Source organism: Penicillium canescens (assembly GCF_028828765.1).
Source record: "Penicillium canescens strain IBT 15451 chromosome Unknown utg000009l_segment0_segment0, whole genome shotgun sequence".
Classification (NCBI taxonomy): domain Eukaryota; kingdom Fungi; phylum Ascomycota; class Eurotiomycetes; order Eurotiales; family Aspergillaceae; genus Penicillium; species Penicillium canescens.
Genome location: NW_026703971.1, coordinates 2,623,244 through 2,641,040, shown reverse-complemented (window position 1 = coordinate 2,641,040; position 17,797 = coordinate 2,623,244). Strand labels below are relative to the sequence as shown.

The window sequence follows — 17,797 nt, the reverse complement described above, 5'->3', positions numbered from 1 at the left end:
TCCGTCTGTCCATGATAGTCTGGTATGCTGAGTTTATCCCCAGGCCAGCCAGAAAGCTAATCACACGTCGCTTGACACCCATTGCATGTAAATACAAGCCGATCAACATCGGGAAGTTGTTGCTTTTCCGTGGTGCAAAAGCGCAAGCCAGAATTGAACAGACCATCACAATGCTGCCCTGGTGGATCTTGGGTGTATCGCGATGGTTTCCTGGAGGTGTCATGATGCTAACGAGCAGTCCACAGAGCTCTGGAGCTTTCCTCTGCATCTGCGTAGCCAAGCTAGAGATGTCCATATCTTTAGGGTCCACATTGGACTGGAACTCGCCGAGTATATCTCCGTTAATCAGCCCTCGAATCTCGGTCTGTATCCGAGACACGAGATCGGATGCACCAGTGGCATATATGTCTTTTGAGACACTACCTAGCCGCTCAATAATTTCAGGTTGCCCATATATAGCGTCAGACAATTTCTGTGCTCGATACGATGTCGAATATCCATTTTTTTTGACTGGTTGTGCATGCACCATGTGGTAAAGAAGATCCTTGATTGTCCACCGGTGCTTATCATTAAGCTCAGCCAGTACCATATCGACACGTTCGCGTGGCTGCAATCCTGAGATATAACGAGATCGCTGAGTAGACGCAGGTGGTTCTTGTAATGGTGAACTGGAAGAAGGCCACTCGAGGGAGGATTGTCGAGCACGCTTTCGCGATCTAGAGATCATATTGGGCAAATCCGGTGATGCCATTCTTTCTAACAATGTCAGAAATACTCTCAGAGAGCTTGAGAAAACACACCTTGACCAAATGGTGGGGTTGCTGGCGAGAACCGGAAACTTGTATGTACGGAAGGGGTTCCCGGCTCAGACCACGGGCTGATGAAGCAACCCAATCGGGTTAGCGTGGCAGAATCGGCAGAATTCTGTCTCATCATTGGCTGTGGTCTGAGGGAACTGAGGGGAATTGATAGGGACACTCCCACTTTTGTTCCGGACACTCCTAATTATGTAATATCCATGATTAGGTAATTGAAAACGTCATGTGATTGTATTGGAATTACCACAGCAACATCATTCTAAATGTCATACCATAGTATAGTATAAATTAGACCTCGCCAAAACCCGCCCACAACCCAAACCCGCCCACGAAAACCCGCCCCACGGGTTGGGTCGGGTCTTAGTCAGCAGACCCGTGGGCGGGTCTTCATTTTGAGAACCCGACCCGCGACCCAAATGGGTACCCATATAACCCGCGATAGCCAAAAAAGAGTGATTTGTCAGCTAGCATAAAATAATGCCGTATCTTTGATTTATATCAAGGTATGGCTCTGGTATAAGTATGGTCTAAAGTTTTGGAGTACATAAATTTGAGGAATAAAACAGATTAAGCTTAATTCATAGACTAATACAGCTCGTAACCCTGCAGCCGGCTTGAAGGTACTGTTACCCTACCGGATGATCTCTTGTGAGACCTATCGCCGAGGCGTGTGACCGGAGGTGGGAGCAAATCTCCATCGTCGTCCTCATCTTCGGCCACTTCAGCCATCGCCGCATCTTGCACTTGATCATGGGCTGGAAGTTCCTCTGAGGCTGTGCTTTCTACTCCACTTACCCCTTCGACGGCGAGACCTGTTTCGGAATCCTCAATGGGATCGTTCTCCTCGACATCGCTGATAGGAGCAATATCGTCTTCAGTCTCCTTTAACGCCTCATCTTCTTCGAGGGCTTCCTGGCCCTCCCTCTCAACCGCTGGACTTTCCAGAAGACTCAATTGCCGGCTCTCCAAAGTGAATCTTTCCGAGCACATGTACATCATCAAGTCTTGAATGGTTGTCTCGTTGAGGGATCCGCGGCGGTAATGGCAGATATCCCGTGCGCTGTTGAATAGCCTTTCAACTCCTGCGCCCGTAGCAGGGACCGAGAGCAAATCGCGAGCCAGTCGCGACAGGACTGGAAATTTACGCTCGTTCTCCTTCCAATATGCGCGGGGAGGAATTGAGACAGTTGCTATGAGGAATTAGTCTGTCATCAAGCTTCAGCGGCCCGATAATACTTACCCTCGCGAAGATATCGATCGACCTCGTCATGCTCGAACCCTTCGTTGACTTGTGCGTCTTGTGACGGCCCAAGAAGCCGATCTAACTCCGAGGCTTGCAAGGAAGGGCGATGCACGGTACGGAAGAGCATCTCAGGATTCCGTTGCTGATATTGCGAGAAACATGTCCTGAGGTATTCACAGTATTTTTTGGAAGTTTCACTGTGGCACTGCGAGTACTCTGCGTCGTCAAAAGCGCAAAGCTTGTATTGAGGAGCAAGTAGGGTCCCCGTGCCATAGAGGAAGCCGTGATCACGATACGTCTTTTCGTAGTATTCTCTCAGCTTCTGCTTCGCGACAAGCAGCGCTCCATACATGTCCTTCTTCCAGGGGGTCGTCTTTTTTCTCAATTTTCGATTTGAGCGTTCAATGTGTTCCAGTAGCTTCCTGTACACGAGGAAGACGCTGTGAATTGTCACGTCTTTTGTCTTCATCAGGGCCATGGTGAACTGAAAGAACGGCTTCGTCAAGTGAACAAGATAGTCAATTTGCCGCCATTCAATGTCAGTGATTTTAAATTGTGAATAGTCATGGTCTCGGCAGTATTTGTCGATGGTATTCCTTAGTCGGCGCGCTCGTCGAAGCATCAAGAAGGTGGAATTCCAGCGGGTCTGAACATCATGCAACGGGAAAAGTCGCATTCCACCAGATTGGAGGCACAGGAATGCATCTCGCCGCTGGGGGCTGGCGTTGACAAAAACTGCAAAGGACCGAATCTGTGGAAGAGGCACCGTCAGCAATGTCCAAATATGACGGGTCCGAAATCAACGGACTCGCCTTTGCTAGAGTATGCGCCACCTCACCATGGTCCACTGAGTCCCTGAGACAAAGAGCTTGTGAATTGGACCAAAAACTTCTCACTTCTTTATTCTTGGGAGCAGCTCTGATATGCCCCAACAGCTGCTTGAGGCAAAGCTGAATCACATGGGCCATGCATGGAACACGGACAATGGATTCTCTCGAGCCGATGGCGCCACTAGAAATGAGTGATTCTTGCAGCGCTCGGATGAGGGTTTCATTATTTGTTGCATTATCCGTGGTAACGCTGAAGATACGACCCAATAGCTGTCTTTCTCTGAGCAGCTGGAGGAGCACGTCGCTCAAATTGACTCCTGTGTGAGGTCCATGCAAAGGCTCAAACCCAAGAAGCAGCTCGCGGTAGTTCCAATCTCTATCGATGAAGTAGACTGTAATTGCCATGAATGCTTGCTGGAAGGGACTAGTCCAACAATCTAATGCAAGTGAAACTTTGGCGTCTTCGGGTAGATCTCGCAACTGTGATTCCTGTTGTCCTCTTACAGCGTCACGCAGGCGTCGTCGCAAGGTTTTTGCTGAAGGCATTTCTAGCTCTCCCGGTCCGAGGTGGATGAACTTGAGGAGTGCTTGAAATTCAGGGTTTTCAACGGTCTGGAAGGGCAGACGAAGACAAGCAATGGTCCTCAGCAGCCGCTCCTCGAACTGCGATGTGGTGAACTTGTTCGGACCGGATGGTACTCCCAAGAAGGCTTTCTGGATTGAGTTTGACACGAGAGCTTGATGGCATGTTCTTTTCTGGCCCTTTCGACAGGACTTGGATCTCTGGTGCTTTCCCATTGCGCTTGTGCCGTGCTTTTTGTGCTGTGGATGATCAAGTAGGGTCAAGCAAGCCCTACAGATCACTTTGGGAATGCCAGTTTCAATGCCCGCAACTTGGTCGAAATGCTTCCAAACTTCAGCGTAATGTGACTCCATCGACCACTTTATTTTAGACCGTCCGTCGCCATTCAGCACTTGACCATATTCTGTTTTTTGCCACCAAGTCAAAAAACTGCTGGAATGTTCAGGCTCGTACAATATCCAGTTCTTTCTGCGGTCCGGTCCGACGCGTCGAAGTATCGTTGGAGGTTGTTGAGCGGGACTATCGACGCTACGTCGGGAGCCAGTGAAAGGCTAACTGGTTAGTATGTGCTTGCGTCTCTGAGTTGTTGAATTAATCTGCGATTTTGAGAGTATCGTACCGAGGACTGGAAGTCCGAGTCCATGGAAACATCTGATGATGGCTCAATGGAGAGCAAGGGGCTCAAAGACCGATGAATTGACCGCGAGGACATGGCTTTTGGAGATTCGATGCTCATAGCTCAAGCTCGTTGGAGTTCCAAGAATTGGAATTTTCGTGGGATCAGAGTGATTTTTTTTCCCAACGCGTCGCGGTGGTTTTTTGTATGAGATAGTGGGTCGCGTCAACCCGCGGGTACCCTAAACCCACGGGTACCCAAAACTCGTGCGACAGTAAAACGATGGCGAGGATGCTTCTTCACTGGCTGGTCAATCATTTTTCTGGATATTATAGCTTAAAGTGTCCTCGAGAGGCTTGATATCAATAAGGGTCGATGGATGTTCTTAGTGCCAACGCTGGGATGCAAAAGTGTTCGGAGAGCGCGCTCTGGCTGGACAATTGCCTGTACATATATAATATATATATTATTGAGGTGGTGAGACATTTCATGAGACGGTATCTCCCATATAAAGTTGTGACAAAATTAAATTACCAATATTACCACTACTGACTAATACACTTTTGTTCACTTATTATGCATTTTGGTGGGTTATATGGGTAACCCACGGGTACCCGCCAAGAACCCACGGGCGGGTTCATGAAGGCCAAAACCCGCGCGGGTTACCCGTGGGCGGGTAGGAGAAAGCGACAACCCGCCCCAAACCCGCGTTTGGCGAGGTCTAGTATAAATCCCCAGCCCTCGCCTCCCTCTTTTCTTAGCTCCTCAAATCTCTGCCTCTCGGATTTTTCAGAAATGGAGCCCCCTACTGAGCAAATTTTTGATAGCAGAGATTTATTAATTGCCTCTGTCCGTCAGCATGCTCTCTCGCAAGGTTACGCTGTCACTACTATACGATCAATCACAGATAAGTACATCTATCTTGGTTGTGACCGTGGTGGAACGTATCGTGACCGAGTGAATGCTCCTGATGGAGCGAAACGAAGAACGACAACTACACGGCGGATTGGCTGTCCATTTAAGCTATACGGGAAAATGCTTTTTGATGATAAGTGGGAGTTACAGGTCCAAAACCGGAATCATAATCACACAGCTGATGATAATATGATCGGACATTCAGCTGCCCGTCGGCTCACAGAGGAGCAGCTTCAAAAGGTCCTACATCTATCGGAAATTGGATCTAACCCTCGTGGCATCCTAGCTCTAATCAAACGAGAGCATCCTAATGCTTTAGTTACCCCTCGAGACATCTACAATGCGCGAAGTGCTTTACGAAGGCAAAAGCTCGGTAATAGTACTCCCCTTGAGTTTCTACTGAAGACTTTGAAGGAAAATCACTGGAAATATGCTATTAAGCAGGATAGCGAAGGACATGTCCTCTTTTTTATGTTTGCACACCCAGAGTCAATCAAGTATGCTAACCTATACAACAGGGTATTCGTCCTAGACTGCACCTATAAGACAAACCGATATCGTATGCCTCTATTGCATATTATTGGTGTCTCGCCATCAAATTCAACCTTTAGCGTTGCATTTTGCTTTATGCAGAATGAACAGGAAGAGAGCTATATTTGGGCTTTAAAGACTTTTTTCTCATTTCTCGACCCCCTCTCTTTCTATCCAGTTCTTTGTACAGATAGAGACCTTGCATTATTAGGTGCTGTCAAGGTCGTCTGTCCAGATTATCCCCATCTTCTTTGCATCTGGCATATTAACAAGAACGTAACGTCTAATACGAAGCAGCATTTTACGACGAACGCCGAATATCAAACATTTCAAAAATCATGGAATCATGGAATCAGCTAATTTATTCTACTACAGAGAACGACTACAATTCGAGGCTATCAGAGTTCGAGAAGCGATATCAGACCTCCCCTTCTCTTCGATATGTTAAGGAGACATGGCTAATTCATAAAGAAAAATTCATAGTTGCATGGACACAACAATGCCTACACCTCGGTAATTCTGCGACCTCTCGAGTTGAAGGCTCACATGCCTTTTAAAAAAGCACATCGGTGCTTCGACAGGGGATATGTTGATCGTATTTGAAAGGATTTCACAGGCTTTACAAACCCAGCATGCTACGCTTGAATATGATTTTAGACGAGATCAGATTGAGAGGCCAGTAGTAACCTTACATCAACTTTATACTAATATTGTGATCAGGACCTCCCGCTATTCGATACGACTGATTGGCGAGCAAGTTACAAAGGCTAGAAGAGCTACAAATCTTGCTCCTTTACCCCCTTGTACTAATACGTTCACAAGGACAATGGGTCTTCCTTGTGCCCATCGGATTACTAGTTTATTGCCGAGCAATAAAGCTATCCCATTGACAGATATCCACCCATTCTGGCGAACTGGGCTTTCTGAAATGGAATCAGAATACCTTCCTCTCTTAGAGCCTTTGATTCCTTTTCCAAAGCCTAAAAAGCGGAAGTGGGATCAATTGGAGCAGAAAGACGACAGCGAGACTATGAATAAACGGAAGAGGGCACCCTTTAAATGCACTGCATGTGGTAAAGTTGGGCATACACGAAGGTCATGTAAATAATACGGAGAATGAATACCAATACAATCACATGACGTTTTCAATTACCTAATCATGGATATTACATAATTAGGAGTGTCCGGAACAAAAGTGGGAGTGTCCCTATCAATTCCCGGAACTGAGGTAAGAATTATGTAATAGCTGAGTGGGTCTAAGGAGGGTGTCCAAACTTATGGCCAGTCACTGTACATCCCTACCGTGCCCTATCCTTTCCTTATTACTCTAGCCTGGTGTCAACTGTATAAATTTCTTAACTTGTTTTAGTAGGTCAAAACCGGATACCAAATGGGGCTTCGAAACGTCTAGCTCGGTTACGATGGGCAAAATCGCGTTGCAAACTTTGAGCCCTTGCACAGCTTGGTCTGGCCTGGGCTATTTGTGATTACTCAGCCTTAAGAGTGGCGAGAAAGTCTCCACTTGACGGAGCGAGACTCCACTTAACATTTACCCGCGTCGATCCGCGGCAGGGGTTCCGGGTTTATGGGCGATGATACTGTGCTTCTGGTACACCTTGCTAACCACCAGGCTGGTGAAGCAGTGCCACACTCCATGCAACTCATAGCAGCAAAGTTTCCATGGAAAACGCAAACAGATGATAGAGGCAGGGAACAATAGGGCTCCAAAAGAAATTGTTGAAATAGGTAGTTGAAGTGTTCTTTTTTGAGGTTACTATCAAAAGTGGGAACCCCGTCTATTTAAATGTCCATCGCTAGTCCTGCCATAAGCTTTGACCACCGCGATACTCAACACTCCCACTCGATGGCCACCATCACCAATGGTGTCACTGACTATGTAATCGCGATTGTGACGGGTCCCATTAAAACCTTCAAAAAACTTCATTTGAGAAGAAAGGAAGGAAAGGGTACCCTGCGCCTTAGTCTTGTTCAATACAAATAAGGTGTAGCAATCACTCAACGCCAAGCCCTTTCCGAAACCACTCAAATCTTTCCCGAGCAAGGGGTTTGGTGAACCCATCAGCAATTTGTTCTGTGGTTGGGATATATTTGAGCTTCACTGTTCCGTTGTCTTGGACCTCTCCCTGCCACTTGCGTTGGATTTCCATATGTTTTGTACATGTACGAGAGTGGTATTGTGGGTTCGAGGAGAGAGCGATAGCACCTTGGTTATCACCGCAGATGATCGTGGCGGTTGTTCCTTGGTTCATATTCAATTCATTGAGAAGTCGTCTCAGCCAGACTGCTTCTTTGGTGGCTTGTGTCTGCCCTAGAAACTCGGCTTCACGGGTTAAGAGGGCAACGACGCCCTGGCCTTTCGATTGCCAACTGATTGCTCCACTTCCAATGTTGAAGAGATACCCAGCTGTTGATCGTCTCGTGTCACGACATCCTCCCCAATCTGCATCTGTGAAGCCTTTCAGTTTCTGAGGCTGACCCTTGTACGCGAGTCTGAGGCTCTTGGTTCCTTTGAGGTACCGCAGGATGCGTTGAGCGAGTTTTATGTGTTGGGGCCCAGGATTTGCCAGAGACCTACTCGCCACAGAGACTGCGTACGCGATGTCCCCCCTGGCTCCAAGCATAATGTACATCAGAGATCCGACCATGCGTTGGTAAGAGGTCCTCTGATCTGGAGGGCACGTGTACTCTGGACTGTTCTCGGGAAGCGGTGAGGTTTCTATCGGCGTGCCGATGGGAGCGCAGTTGCCAATATCAAATTGATGAGCAACCTTGTCAATGTATGCTTCTTGACTGAGGGACAGTTTCCTGTTTTGGCGGTCTCGCTGGATGGATATCCCAAGGTAGTAGCTGCATGGGCCCAGATCTGTCATCTGAAAACGGTTCCTTAGGCTCCGCTTGATCTTCTTGATCTCTGCGATACTCGGACCCACGATCAGGAGATCATCAACATACACCGCGATGTACATATTGCTCCGAACGAAGATACCAAGATCGGCGGTGATTGGCTCGAAGCCAAGATTGCGCAGGAAGTTCGTGAGGGTCTGGTACCAGATGCGAGGAGCCTGCTTTAATCCATAGAGGGCTTTTCGAAGCTTGCAGACCCTTGGGGTGCCATCCGTCATGTGATGGGGCTGTTCGACGTAGATCTCGTGGTCTATATGTCCGTACAAGAATGCGGTTTTGACATCCATTTGCTCGATCTCGAAGTCCAGGGCCGCTCCGATTGCGAAGAGGGCTTTGTAGCTCATTGGCTTGACAACCGAGGCAAAGGTTTCATCATAGTCAATACCGTCTTCTTGTGTGAAGCCTCTCACCACCCATCTGCTCTTATGGCGGAGTACTTCGCCGTGAGGTCCTCGTTTGAGTTTGAAGACCCATTTTCCACTGAGAACTCGCCGGTCTTTGGGGGGATCAACCACCTCCCACGTTTTGTTTTGCTTGAGTGAGTTCACTTCTTCAAGCATTGCCCTTTTCCATTCGAGCCAGCTTGTGTCGTTCTTCGCTTGATGCAGGTTCTTTGGCTCAAAGGGTTCTGTTTCCTCTGCAGCTACCGTTAAGAGTGTTGGGATGATGTTCTCTTCGGGTATATTCATTAGTGCAAGCTCTTCTTCGCTCTCATCAGACATGTCTAATGTGACTTGTGGAGCACGAATCTTCATTTCAGGGTGATGATCTAGTGCTCCTTGTTGCACTTCATGAACTGGGTTGTCAAGTTCAAGTTGGAGTTCTGGATATCGTTGCCATTCTCCTGAACTTAGCCCTTGTTGAGCGTCGTCTTGTTGCTGGTCGCCACCGGGTGGTGAGTCAATCCTAAGGACAGAATCCTGATAAGCAGGTGATAGAGGTCCGAGGGCATCGTCACTCCGTATGGACGACAAGGTCCTATCTCCCTGTACAGCAACAGCTGGCTGCGAGTCTTCGTTACTCGATTTAGACGACGCTGGGGTTTGCGAGTTATCGTTACTCGGCTGGGTAAGCACTCGCGAGTTATCGTTACTCCGAGGCAGTATGTGCGAGATATCGTTTCTCGGCTTAGGTAGGGCCCGCTCCGATGGTGCCATTGACAATTGGCGCCCCGAAGCAGGCACGGATGCTTGCCGGATGCCTACCGACGGTTGATTTATTAGTCCCACCGTCTCACTCCCCCCTGCGGCAGCAGCCGTTGCCTCAGGTAAGCCGTCTTGTCTGGCTCCCACATCTTCTATAGTCTGTGTGGAGGGAGCTGTAAGGACTTCGTGAAATTCGGCGTTTGGAGTCCCAACGATTCTTCCGTCTTCCAGGAGGATACGGTAGTTGGTATTTCCTTCATAGCCTAGCAAAATGCATGGCCTTGTTCGCGGATCCGTAAGCTTCTTTCTTTGCTTTGGCGGGATCAAGTATTCCCCTTTGGATCCGATCACTCTGAGTCGTGATAGGTCAGGCTTGTCGCCATACCACGCTTGGTACGGAGTCATGTTGAGCTTCGATGACGGCGACCGGTTGGAGAGGAACGCTGCGGTTCGAGCAATTTCCGGCCAGAATGTAGACGGCAACCTCGCATGTGCTAAGGTAGGCCTAACCCGATCATAAATTGTCTTGTGGGCTCTTTCAGCAACCCCATTCTGCTGGTGTTGATCCACTCCTGTCACCTCAGCTTGAATTGCGCGCGAGAACAACATGAACTTCATCTCGTCTCCCACTTGTTCAGATATTCTGTCGAGACGTATTCGCCTGCATTTTCGTTCGGGGCGCTCATTGTGGTCGAGGAAGAACCGTAGTGATTCTATGACGAACTCTTGTCTTCGTGGTATAGGGATAATCTCGATCCAGCCCGTGAAGTCGTCAACGATGGTGAGCCAGTAACGACTGCCGTCAAGGCCCTCGTCAAATGGCCCTGCAACGTCAATATGGAGGAGCTCCATTGCGTCTTCGCCTCTCCTGCTATTTCCTGATCTGCGGTGGGGTTTTTCGATCATTCGCCCCTGCAGACACGAATTGCATGGATGACGTGGCTCCATGTCCCGAACACCGTGAGCCTGCTTTTTGAGTCGCCGAAGATTTGCATCACTCATATGAGCAAGCCGATTGTGCCACAGAGACATTTGCGGGCTAACATGGTAAGAGGGAAAAGTCAGACTTGTCCACAGATCGAGTGCGTAGACTCCATGATATTCGTTGGCAGTATATAGATTCTTTCCGTTTGACTTGTTGCGAATTATAGCACTCCAGCTTGAGAATTCGACCTTTGCTCCTCGTTTGAGAAGCTGGAGCACCGATATGAGATTGGCGTGTGCAGATGGAACATAGAGGACGTTATCAAGCACAAGCCATTTCTTTCTGCCGCGTACATTGCAAAGGATATTCACTGTTCCCACTCCGGAGGGAGCCGTTGAGGTGTCAACGCCTCTTAGTGAGGGGCCATGGTACTTGGCCATTTGGACAAACCTCGAGGCACTATTGCAGACGTGCTGAGCGCATCCACTATCCACGATCCACGCGTCGCGAATAGAGAGGGTTTTTATCGCCATCATTATGGGAATATGGTCGGACAGGGCGAAATAGCCCTCGATATCGTTTCCAAATGCTTCGTTGACATCTTTCTCGGAGGCTCTCGTCGCCATGAAAGTTGGTTTCTTCGGATCCTTTGGACCACCCGCATCGTCATCCTCGTCATCCGTCGAAGGCCGCTTCTTCAACTGTTTGCGTGTGCCCGTATGCATCCTGCCTGGCTTTGGCTTCGGTCCATCTCCGTCTTTCTGTTTCAGTTTCGGATTCTTGGTGAAACATTCGGAGTCAACGTGATAAGGTTTTCGGCAGAAGGAGCAATATGGGACGTTATCGATCTCGATTCGACAAGTAGTTCCGTCCGACGACGGGATGAGTTTCTTGTCACCTGGCCCACGGACTAGAGCAAGAGCAGGAAGTGCTTGCGTCTCCATTGCTTGTTTACCCAATTGCCCCTTCCTATGCTCTTCCTCAATTGCCTTATTCTCGATATAGTCAAACGTGGGCGCCGCTTTCGTGACGTTCCCATTTGCGTCTCTTTCATTGACAAGGTCCATTTGTCGGAAGATATGATCGCGGAAGCTCTCGTACTCCGGACCGAGTGCATGCACGAAGAAAAATGTTCGCTCAATTTCGGAGGTTACGCAATCAGGGTCAAGGAGGAGTTTTTCAGCATGGATCTTCCTGATCTCTGCTCCGAGGGCTTGAGTGCTCCCACAGTGCCTGAGCCTTCTGGTTTGAAGTTGTCCTTGACTGCCTTAAGCAGTACGTGGACTCGAGGAATCTCAAAGGCATTGATTCTTTGCGCCGCATTGTGTGTCAGCTTTGCCGTGATCATCGCAGAATAGAAATTTTGGCGGTGAATCCATTGCCGTGCTTCTTCCTCTTCTATCGGTGGAGTCGCTCCATCGTCGGCAACCGCAGATATCCGAATGAACTCATTGACCTTCTGATTCCACCGAAACCAGTCGCTGGCATTATCTAATGTTGGGATTCCGTTATAGAACGTATTGATTCCGAATTGCTCAAACTTTGTGATTTCAGTCATGTCGGCAAAGGATGCTCCTCGGAGCTGAAGAATTCAGGGCTAGATATGTCGTTGGGCCGATCAGAGGTACCCGATTCACTATTTGATGACTGAGGCGAGCGCACCTCCAAGCCAAAGAGTTCAAGGCTTGACGCGGCACTGGGAAGACTTGAGACGATGGAAACGCTTCGATCTGATGAACTTGGCGTAGGCATCCGAGATGGAGGAGTATAGTCGCTGTCCGGGACTCCTTGTAGATTGAGAGAGTACTTGTACGATCTAAAGAAGTGGGGGAAACGGCGTCGGTCAACAAGATATCCCGGCTTCCTTGGAGGGAAGATTGAGGGTCTGTTTGGCCTGAGTTTGTAACGACTCGAATTGCTGTTGTCGGAAATGAATGGATCCCCTCCACCCGCAGGGCTTGGTGGGGTGAAGGCCAAAGTCTCAATGTTGTTTTCTGACTGAGCAAGAGTGCGATAGCGACTTGTCCCCTGTGCGATACTGGAACATGTGGGTTGAGCTCGGGGGGAACCTGAGAGGTTTTCTCCAGTGTTGCGAGGAGCGATGATTGAGGTGGTGATCCTCGATGCTCGGCGTATGCGGTCTTCGGTGGACAGGCGCCAGTAGGCTCCCAAGAGTGCGTTCGGAGAAAGTGATGGGAAGTAGGACGTTTGGATTTTCTTGAAGCGCCAATGGCGAGTGTATCGGAGGTATGAGAGGATGTTCAGCTCCTCGTCCGTCCAAGAGTGTCTCTTTTGTAGTGTTTTCCGCATTTTTCTTCCGAAATGGCCTTGTGGCTGGTGTCTCTCGTGCCAGTTTCATAGTGTAACCGTAGCAATAATGGCATACTGTCTATGGCCATTTGACGGAGAAACTCCCGAGGCTTGCTGCAAACGGTGACATGTCTTGGCTATGGGGGCAACCCTGCGATACTCCGTGCCAGTGTGACAGTGTAATAGTAGCAATGATGGCATGCTATCTGTAAGTCTTCAGTGAATGGAAGTTCATCCAGGTTATTGCTTCGAGAGGGTTTTGAGCAATAGAACTTCATATTGTTCATCAAGTTACTGAGAATATATGGTCAGTTTCTGAAGTTCATGAAGTTAGTTTCTGATAGAGAAGCTTAGCTGTAATGGCAGGGAAAGGATTTTTGTGTTGAAATGCCTGCGTGCCCGAAGGTAAAGCCATCCGGGCTCATAACCTGTTGAGATAGGTAGTTGTAGTGTTCTTATTGAGGTTACTCTCAAAAGTGGGAACCCCGTCTATTTAAATGTCCATCGCTAGTCCTGTCACAAGCTTTGACCACCGCGATACTCAACAGGGATGACCGAGAATTGCCTACGGAGTTGGTGGAATGATTAGACAATGGCAAGTAACGTGCGAGGCGGTGGCAGAACGGGAGCGTGCGGGGAAGAGGCTACAGTAAAACCTGGATAGGCGCGGAGCTGACAAGACCAAGCCCTAGCAACCAACAAAATACCCCACAGCGGCAGATCGTTTTCGCAAGCCCTCGCATGTAAATGAACAATCCTGGCTTTAAAAGCACTGGGTCAAAGCCCAGATTACAGTATACACATACCCGGTTCCTACTGCAGTTCTAGTCTAGATCGTCGAGTTTTAGAGTCTCCAAAAGCCAATCACACCGCTTCACTTACCCCCACCCTGTGAGGGAAATTTTTCTAGCCAATTAAGCTTAGTGCAATTATGGTGGGGTATTGGGAAAAAAAGCGTGTGGGTCTGGTGGGGACTCTGCTTCTGAAATCCTCTGTACGACACATTATTTAAGGCAGTCCCAACCACCCGTGTTCAGCTCGCAATTGAGCTAACATTCTGCCCCGCGTTGCCACTCTCCCATCTTGCAACATATTGCAGTGGTGTAAAGTCGAAGAGAAGTTTTTCATTCGTCATTCTCTCAGGATGTCCACATCAACCACAACAATTCGTGTTGAAAACAACCCTCAGAAAATAAGGGAAAGTGGCCTACTCCAGCAGTATGGTTATGAGATTGTGACCAAGGAAGGGGAAACATACCTTTCTCCTAATCAAACCGATGGAGGGAGAGACAACCAAACTGAGCTACTCACTCAAATGGTTGACTTGGGATATAATCTCTCGATAAGTGGAATAAGTGGAGATCGTGTCGACTGTCGATATGTGGTAAGAGCCCTTTTCCAAGGTTGAATTTACAGGTTTAACACATGCATTTTCAGGGCAACAGAACGGTTAACTGACTGATCCTTCTGTGACGACTTCTATTGAATTATATGATATAGTAACTTAGGCATCAATGTTAGTTGAATCTGCGTTTGGTTGAAGCGGACAGTCTCAAGTTGATTATATAAAACGTACTTCCAATCTGGGTTTGGTTTGTCTCTTCTCGGGCTGCGCCATATGCTAACAAACTTAATCGCTGTGTGTGGGCAAGAAAGCCGACGAAGACGAATTGATGGCGAATCGCGAGCCGAAAGACGAATATGCTACAGGTCTTAGATGAGTGGCAAATGCAAACACACATCATTTTTCGGAAAAATACCCCAGCCGGGATCCGGGATTAGCTGACATAAGCCGACTGGATCCACCACCAAGCCAAGGCTTGCCACCGACGTCCTAAGCTATGTGTTGACTTGGACAAATCCACGTGTATTATAGCAACAACGCTCACAGGGCTGGCTATTACGTTCCTGGAGCCGATGAGGCTGTTCCCTGGATCTTCGTCAGTTTTCTGCGTCTGGGGACAGAGTGGAATACCTCTGGGATTACTCTAATGCGGACAATCTTAGGTTTTCCACCGAACTGAAGCTTGATTAGATTCCTACACAAATTGTGGTTCCGGGATGGGCACAGTTACTCCTAGGAAGGGTTTTGAAGATTGATTGTGTCGGGATATAACATCCCTTTCTTGCTGTACGCATTCTTGCGCGGAGCTGCGGCTCCGGTGTTGTGACCGCCGAGTGTCCGTGCATGGGATTAAGGGGTATCTTGGGTCGGGACCTGACCTGACTTGGAACACACATCTATTTTTACATGAATCAAATTGACTTTTGCTTTGGAAGTATAACCACTGTCCACTTAACTGTGTACACAGCACCTAGCTGGTGATACCAACAGATTGATTGATTGATTGATTGATTTATTCATAGACTGTCCCAGCCGCCCAATTAGCAGCTATGCAGCGCGTTCAACTAACAATACATGAATTGCTGCTTTCTGCATTCGAAAACGAGTTCGCTCAACCGTAGTGACCTCTCTCACCTGCTTCCGGCAGTTACACGTTAATCATAGTTATAATGGTTGTTCTGTATCTTTGACTTGTTAGACCTTTCCTGGCCCTCCTTTGCTTCTGTTTGACAAAATCACTCGTCTGCGATAAATTGAGCACCGTGGGTGGGCTGCCGGTAGGGCCCCTCCTGTTGAGACTGTGGTGGTTCGTTCTGTATGTGTGGAGGCACGCTACTTTGAGTGCCGATGTTACGGTGTGTGTGAGACAGTGGCAGTGTTTGTGTCTTGCTCGTTGATGGGTTCTAGGTCCGTGTTGATTTGTGGTCACGCAGATGTTTCGTGACAGAAGGACATGTCTGGGACGCGTCTCTTGGCATGAACATCTGTTGGGACGCAAATCAACTGTGAAGTTGCAAAATATTGTAAGGATCGGATTGACGTTCTGAGCTGTTGGTGGTGTTTTTGATAGTGTTTTTTGGGTGTTAATGTTGTTGGCTTCGTTGTGATTGCGTCGTCCATATGTTGAGCCCATGAACCATATAACCGGCTCTGCCCCGAGCCCAGCGTGTCGTCGTCAATGTCCAAGCCGTAAACCGTTGTCGGGCAGGACGAACGGGTGACAAGTTCCGTTCTCCATCGTGGGGGCGGACGTGTGAGGGGGCACGACTTCCTCTCAGGTCCTGGTTCTGTATATTGGTGTTTCGTGAGGGTGGAGGTTGATTTTGACGCGTTGCAGCATCAGAGCAGAGTGTGTTCGTCGTTCTTGGGCCTAGGTTCTTGTGATTGTTCTGACTGCGTTGTGTTGATCATATCCGGCCTTCCGCTTCGCTTCCGCATCGCGTAATCTTCGAGATCCGGCACCGTAAACAATTGTCGGGCGGGATAAATGGAGTGACAAAGTCCATTCTCCGTCGTAGGGGCGTACGTGTGAGGGGGCACGACTTCCTCTTTGGTACTGGTTCTGTGATGTTGGGTGTTTCGTGAGGTTCGGAGACTCGGCTTTCGGCGCGTCAGCGTGTCGTGAAAAGGGGGAAGATCGCGTTGTTGAGCTCCTCCTGGCACTCGGAGACAGCCAAACTGTTGCTCTGAGAGTTCCCAGCGGGCACCACGTGGAGGTGGGAGCTCGTCGCCCGCCAGGACAGCAACATGCCCTCCGGGGAGCGAGTGGAGTGTCTCTGGGATTGGTATTGATTGATGGTGGTTCCCAATAAACATTTGAGGGTTCAAGGTTTCCATGTCTCCTTTTCCTGCGGTCCCCTGAGCCCCAGTTTGGTACGAACAACTGCTACGAGGTACAGACAGTTAGTATGTGCTGTCTATTCAGAGCGATGCTAATTTGAGCTTCACTTTCCTACCCAACCCATTTCTAAAGCACGTTGGAATATCAACGTATGTTGGGGAAAGAGCCTGAGCAATGACGTCACTCAGCCTTATTGGCGGAGATCAGTGGGGCCCAGTGGAGATTCGGAATTGCACCAAAATGGGACTAATGTGCCCTCAAGAATGCGAGGATTTGATATTGAACAACGCGACTGTGCGGGTTACCTTGTCAGCCAGTCCTATATGAACTGCTCTGGTGGAGGGAACATCGCCGCTAACGCAGGCCCACTCGAACACTACTATTTCAGAAAACGACCGGCTCCAACCGGTTGCGCGAAGCTGAGCGTTGAAGTTGGCATGTCAAAAAATGAGGCACATGATCTGTTACAGCTAAGATACCTTCCTGTGGCTTTAATTATGTATTAGTGAACGATAGTCGACGGTGGAACAATAGCCAATAGATTGGGGAAATTTCCAGGCCTATGATTGATGCTAGTTAACTCAAATTTTTTGAGGCCGACAGATCGTGGGAAAGATGAGGAGATGGGTTGATCTACAAGATAAGACATACCTCCGTTCAGAAAACTATGTACCTGTGCTGAAATTTCTACAATGCCAAAAAAGTGCGGTGTAAATAGTGGGTAATTGGTTATGCAATCCACCGCCTGCTGTTTTCAGCGAGCTGACACAGCTTTTTGGGAGAACACAGGCTGATGAAGCAACCCATCGGGTTAGCGTGGCAGAATTCGGCAGAATTCGGCCTCATCATTGGCTGTGGTCTGAGGGAACTGAGGTAACTAATTGGTGTTTTAGTTGTTGCTGACTAAAGGATCGTTTTCATGAGAATCGGGCGAAGAAGAATATGGGCAAAAATATTAAAATATGAGGCATGCAAAGCAGTGGGTATAATCCATGGGACACCTAACACCAGCTTTAATTGAGGGTAAGGAAGGTTGTTTTAGGTGCGAGTGAAATATCTCCTCGGCCTCCTTGGTTTTTCTGCGGGGATGCTCCATTCTACAGTACCCGTCCAATTTTCCATTAACCTGTTCAAAACTGAGGATACAGTCAAAGACTACCATGATAAAGAATGCTTCGCATCTATAAATACCGTGTCAGAGATCTACATTCACCCCTCTGGCCATGGGTTCTGTGAGCGATGGCACTTCAATTTGCCTCGTGCACAGATC

General features: G+C 48.5%; 2 protein-coding genes across 2 annotated transcripts; both read right to left on the bottom strand.

Annotated features, from left to right (window-relative positions):
- Positions 1 to 7,548: 7,548 nt before the first annotated feature.
- N7446_012095 (uncharacterized protein) lies at positions 7,549 to 12,841 on the bottom strand (the record flags this gene model as incomplete). Its single annotated transcript, XM_058520837.1, has 3 exons — positions 7,549 to 11,667; positions 11,760 to 12,113; positions 12,194 to 12,841. The coding sequence occupies 3 exons, from the start codon at positions 12,839 to 12,841 to the stop codon at positions 7,549 to 7,551; spliced, it is 5,121 nt and encodes a 1,706-aa protein (XP_058367123.1).
- Positions 12,842 to 16,025: 3,184 nt separating this feature from the next.
- Positions 16,026 to 16,523, bottom strand: N7446_012094 (uncharacterized protein; the record flags this gene model as incomplete). The annotated part of the gene is made up of 1 exon (XM_058520836.1): positions 16,026 to 16,523. The coding sequence occupies one exon, from the start codon at positions 16,521 to 16,523 to the stop codon at positions 16,026 to 16,028; it is 498 nt and encodes a 165-aa protein (XP_058367122.1).
- Positions 16,524 to 17,797: the final 1,274 nt, after the last annotated feature.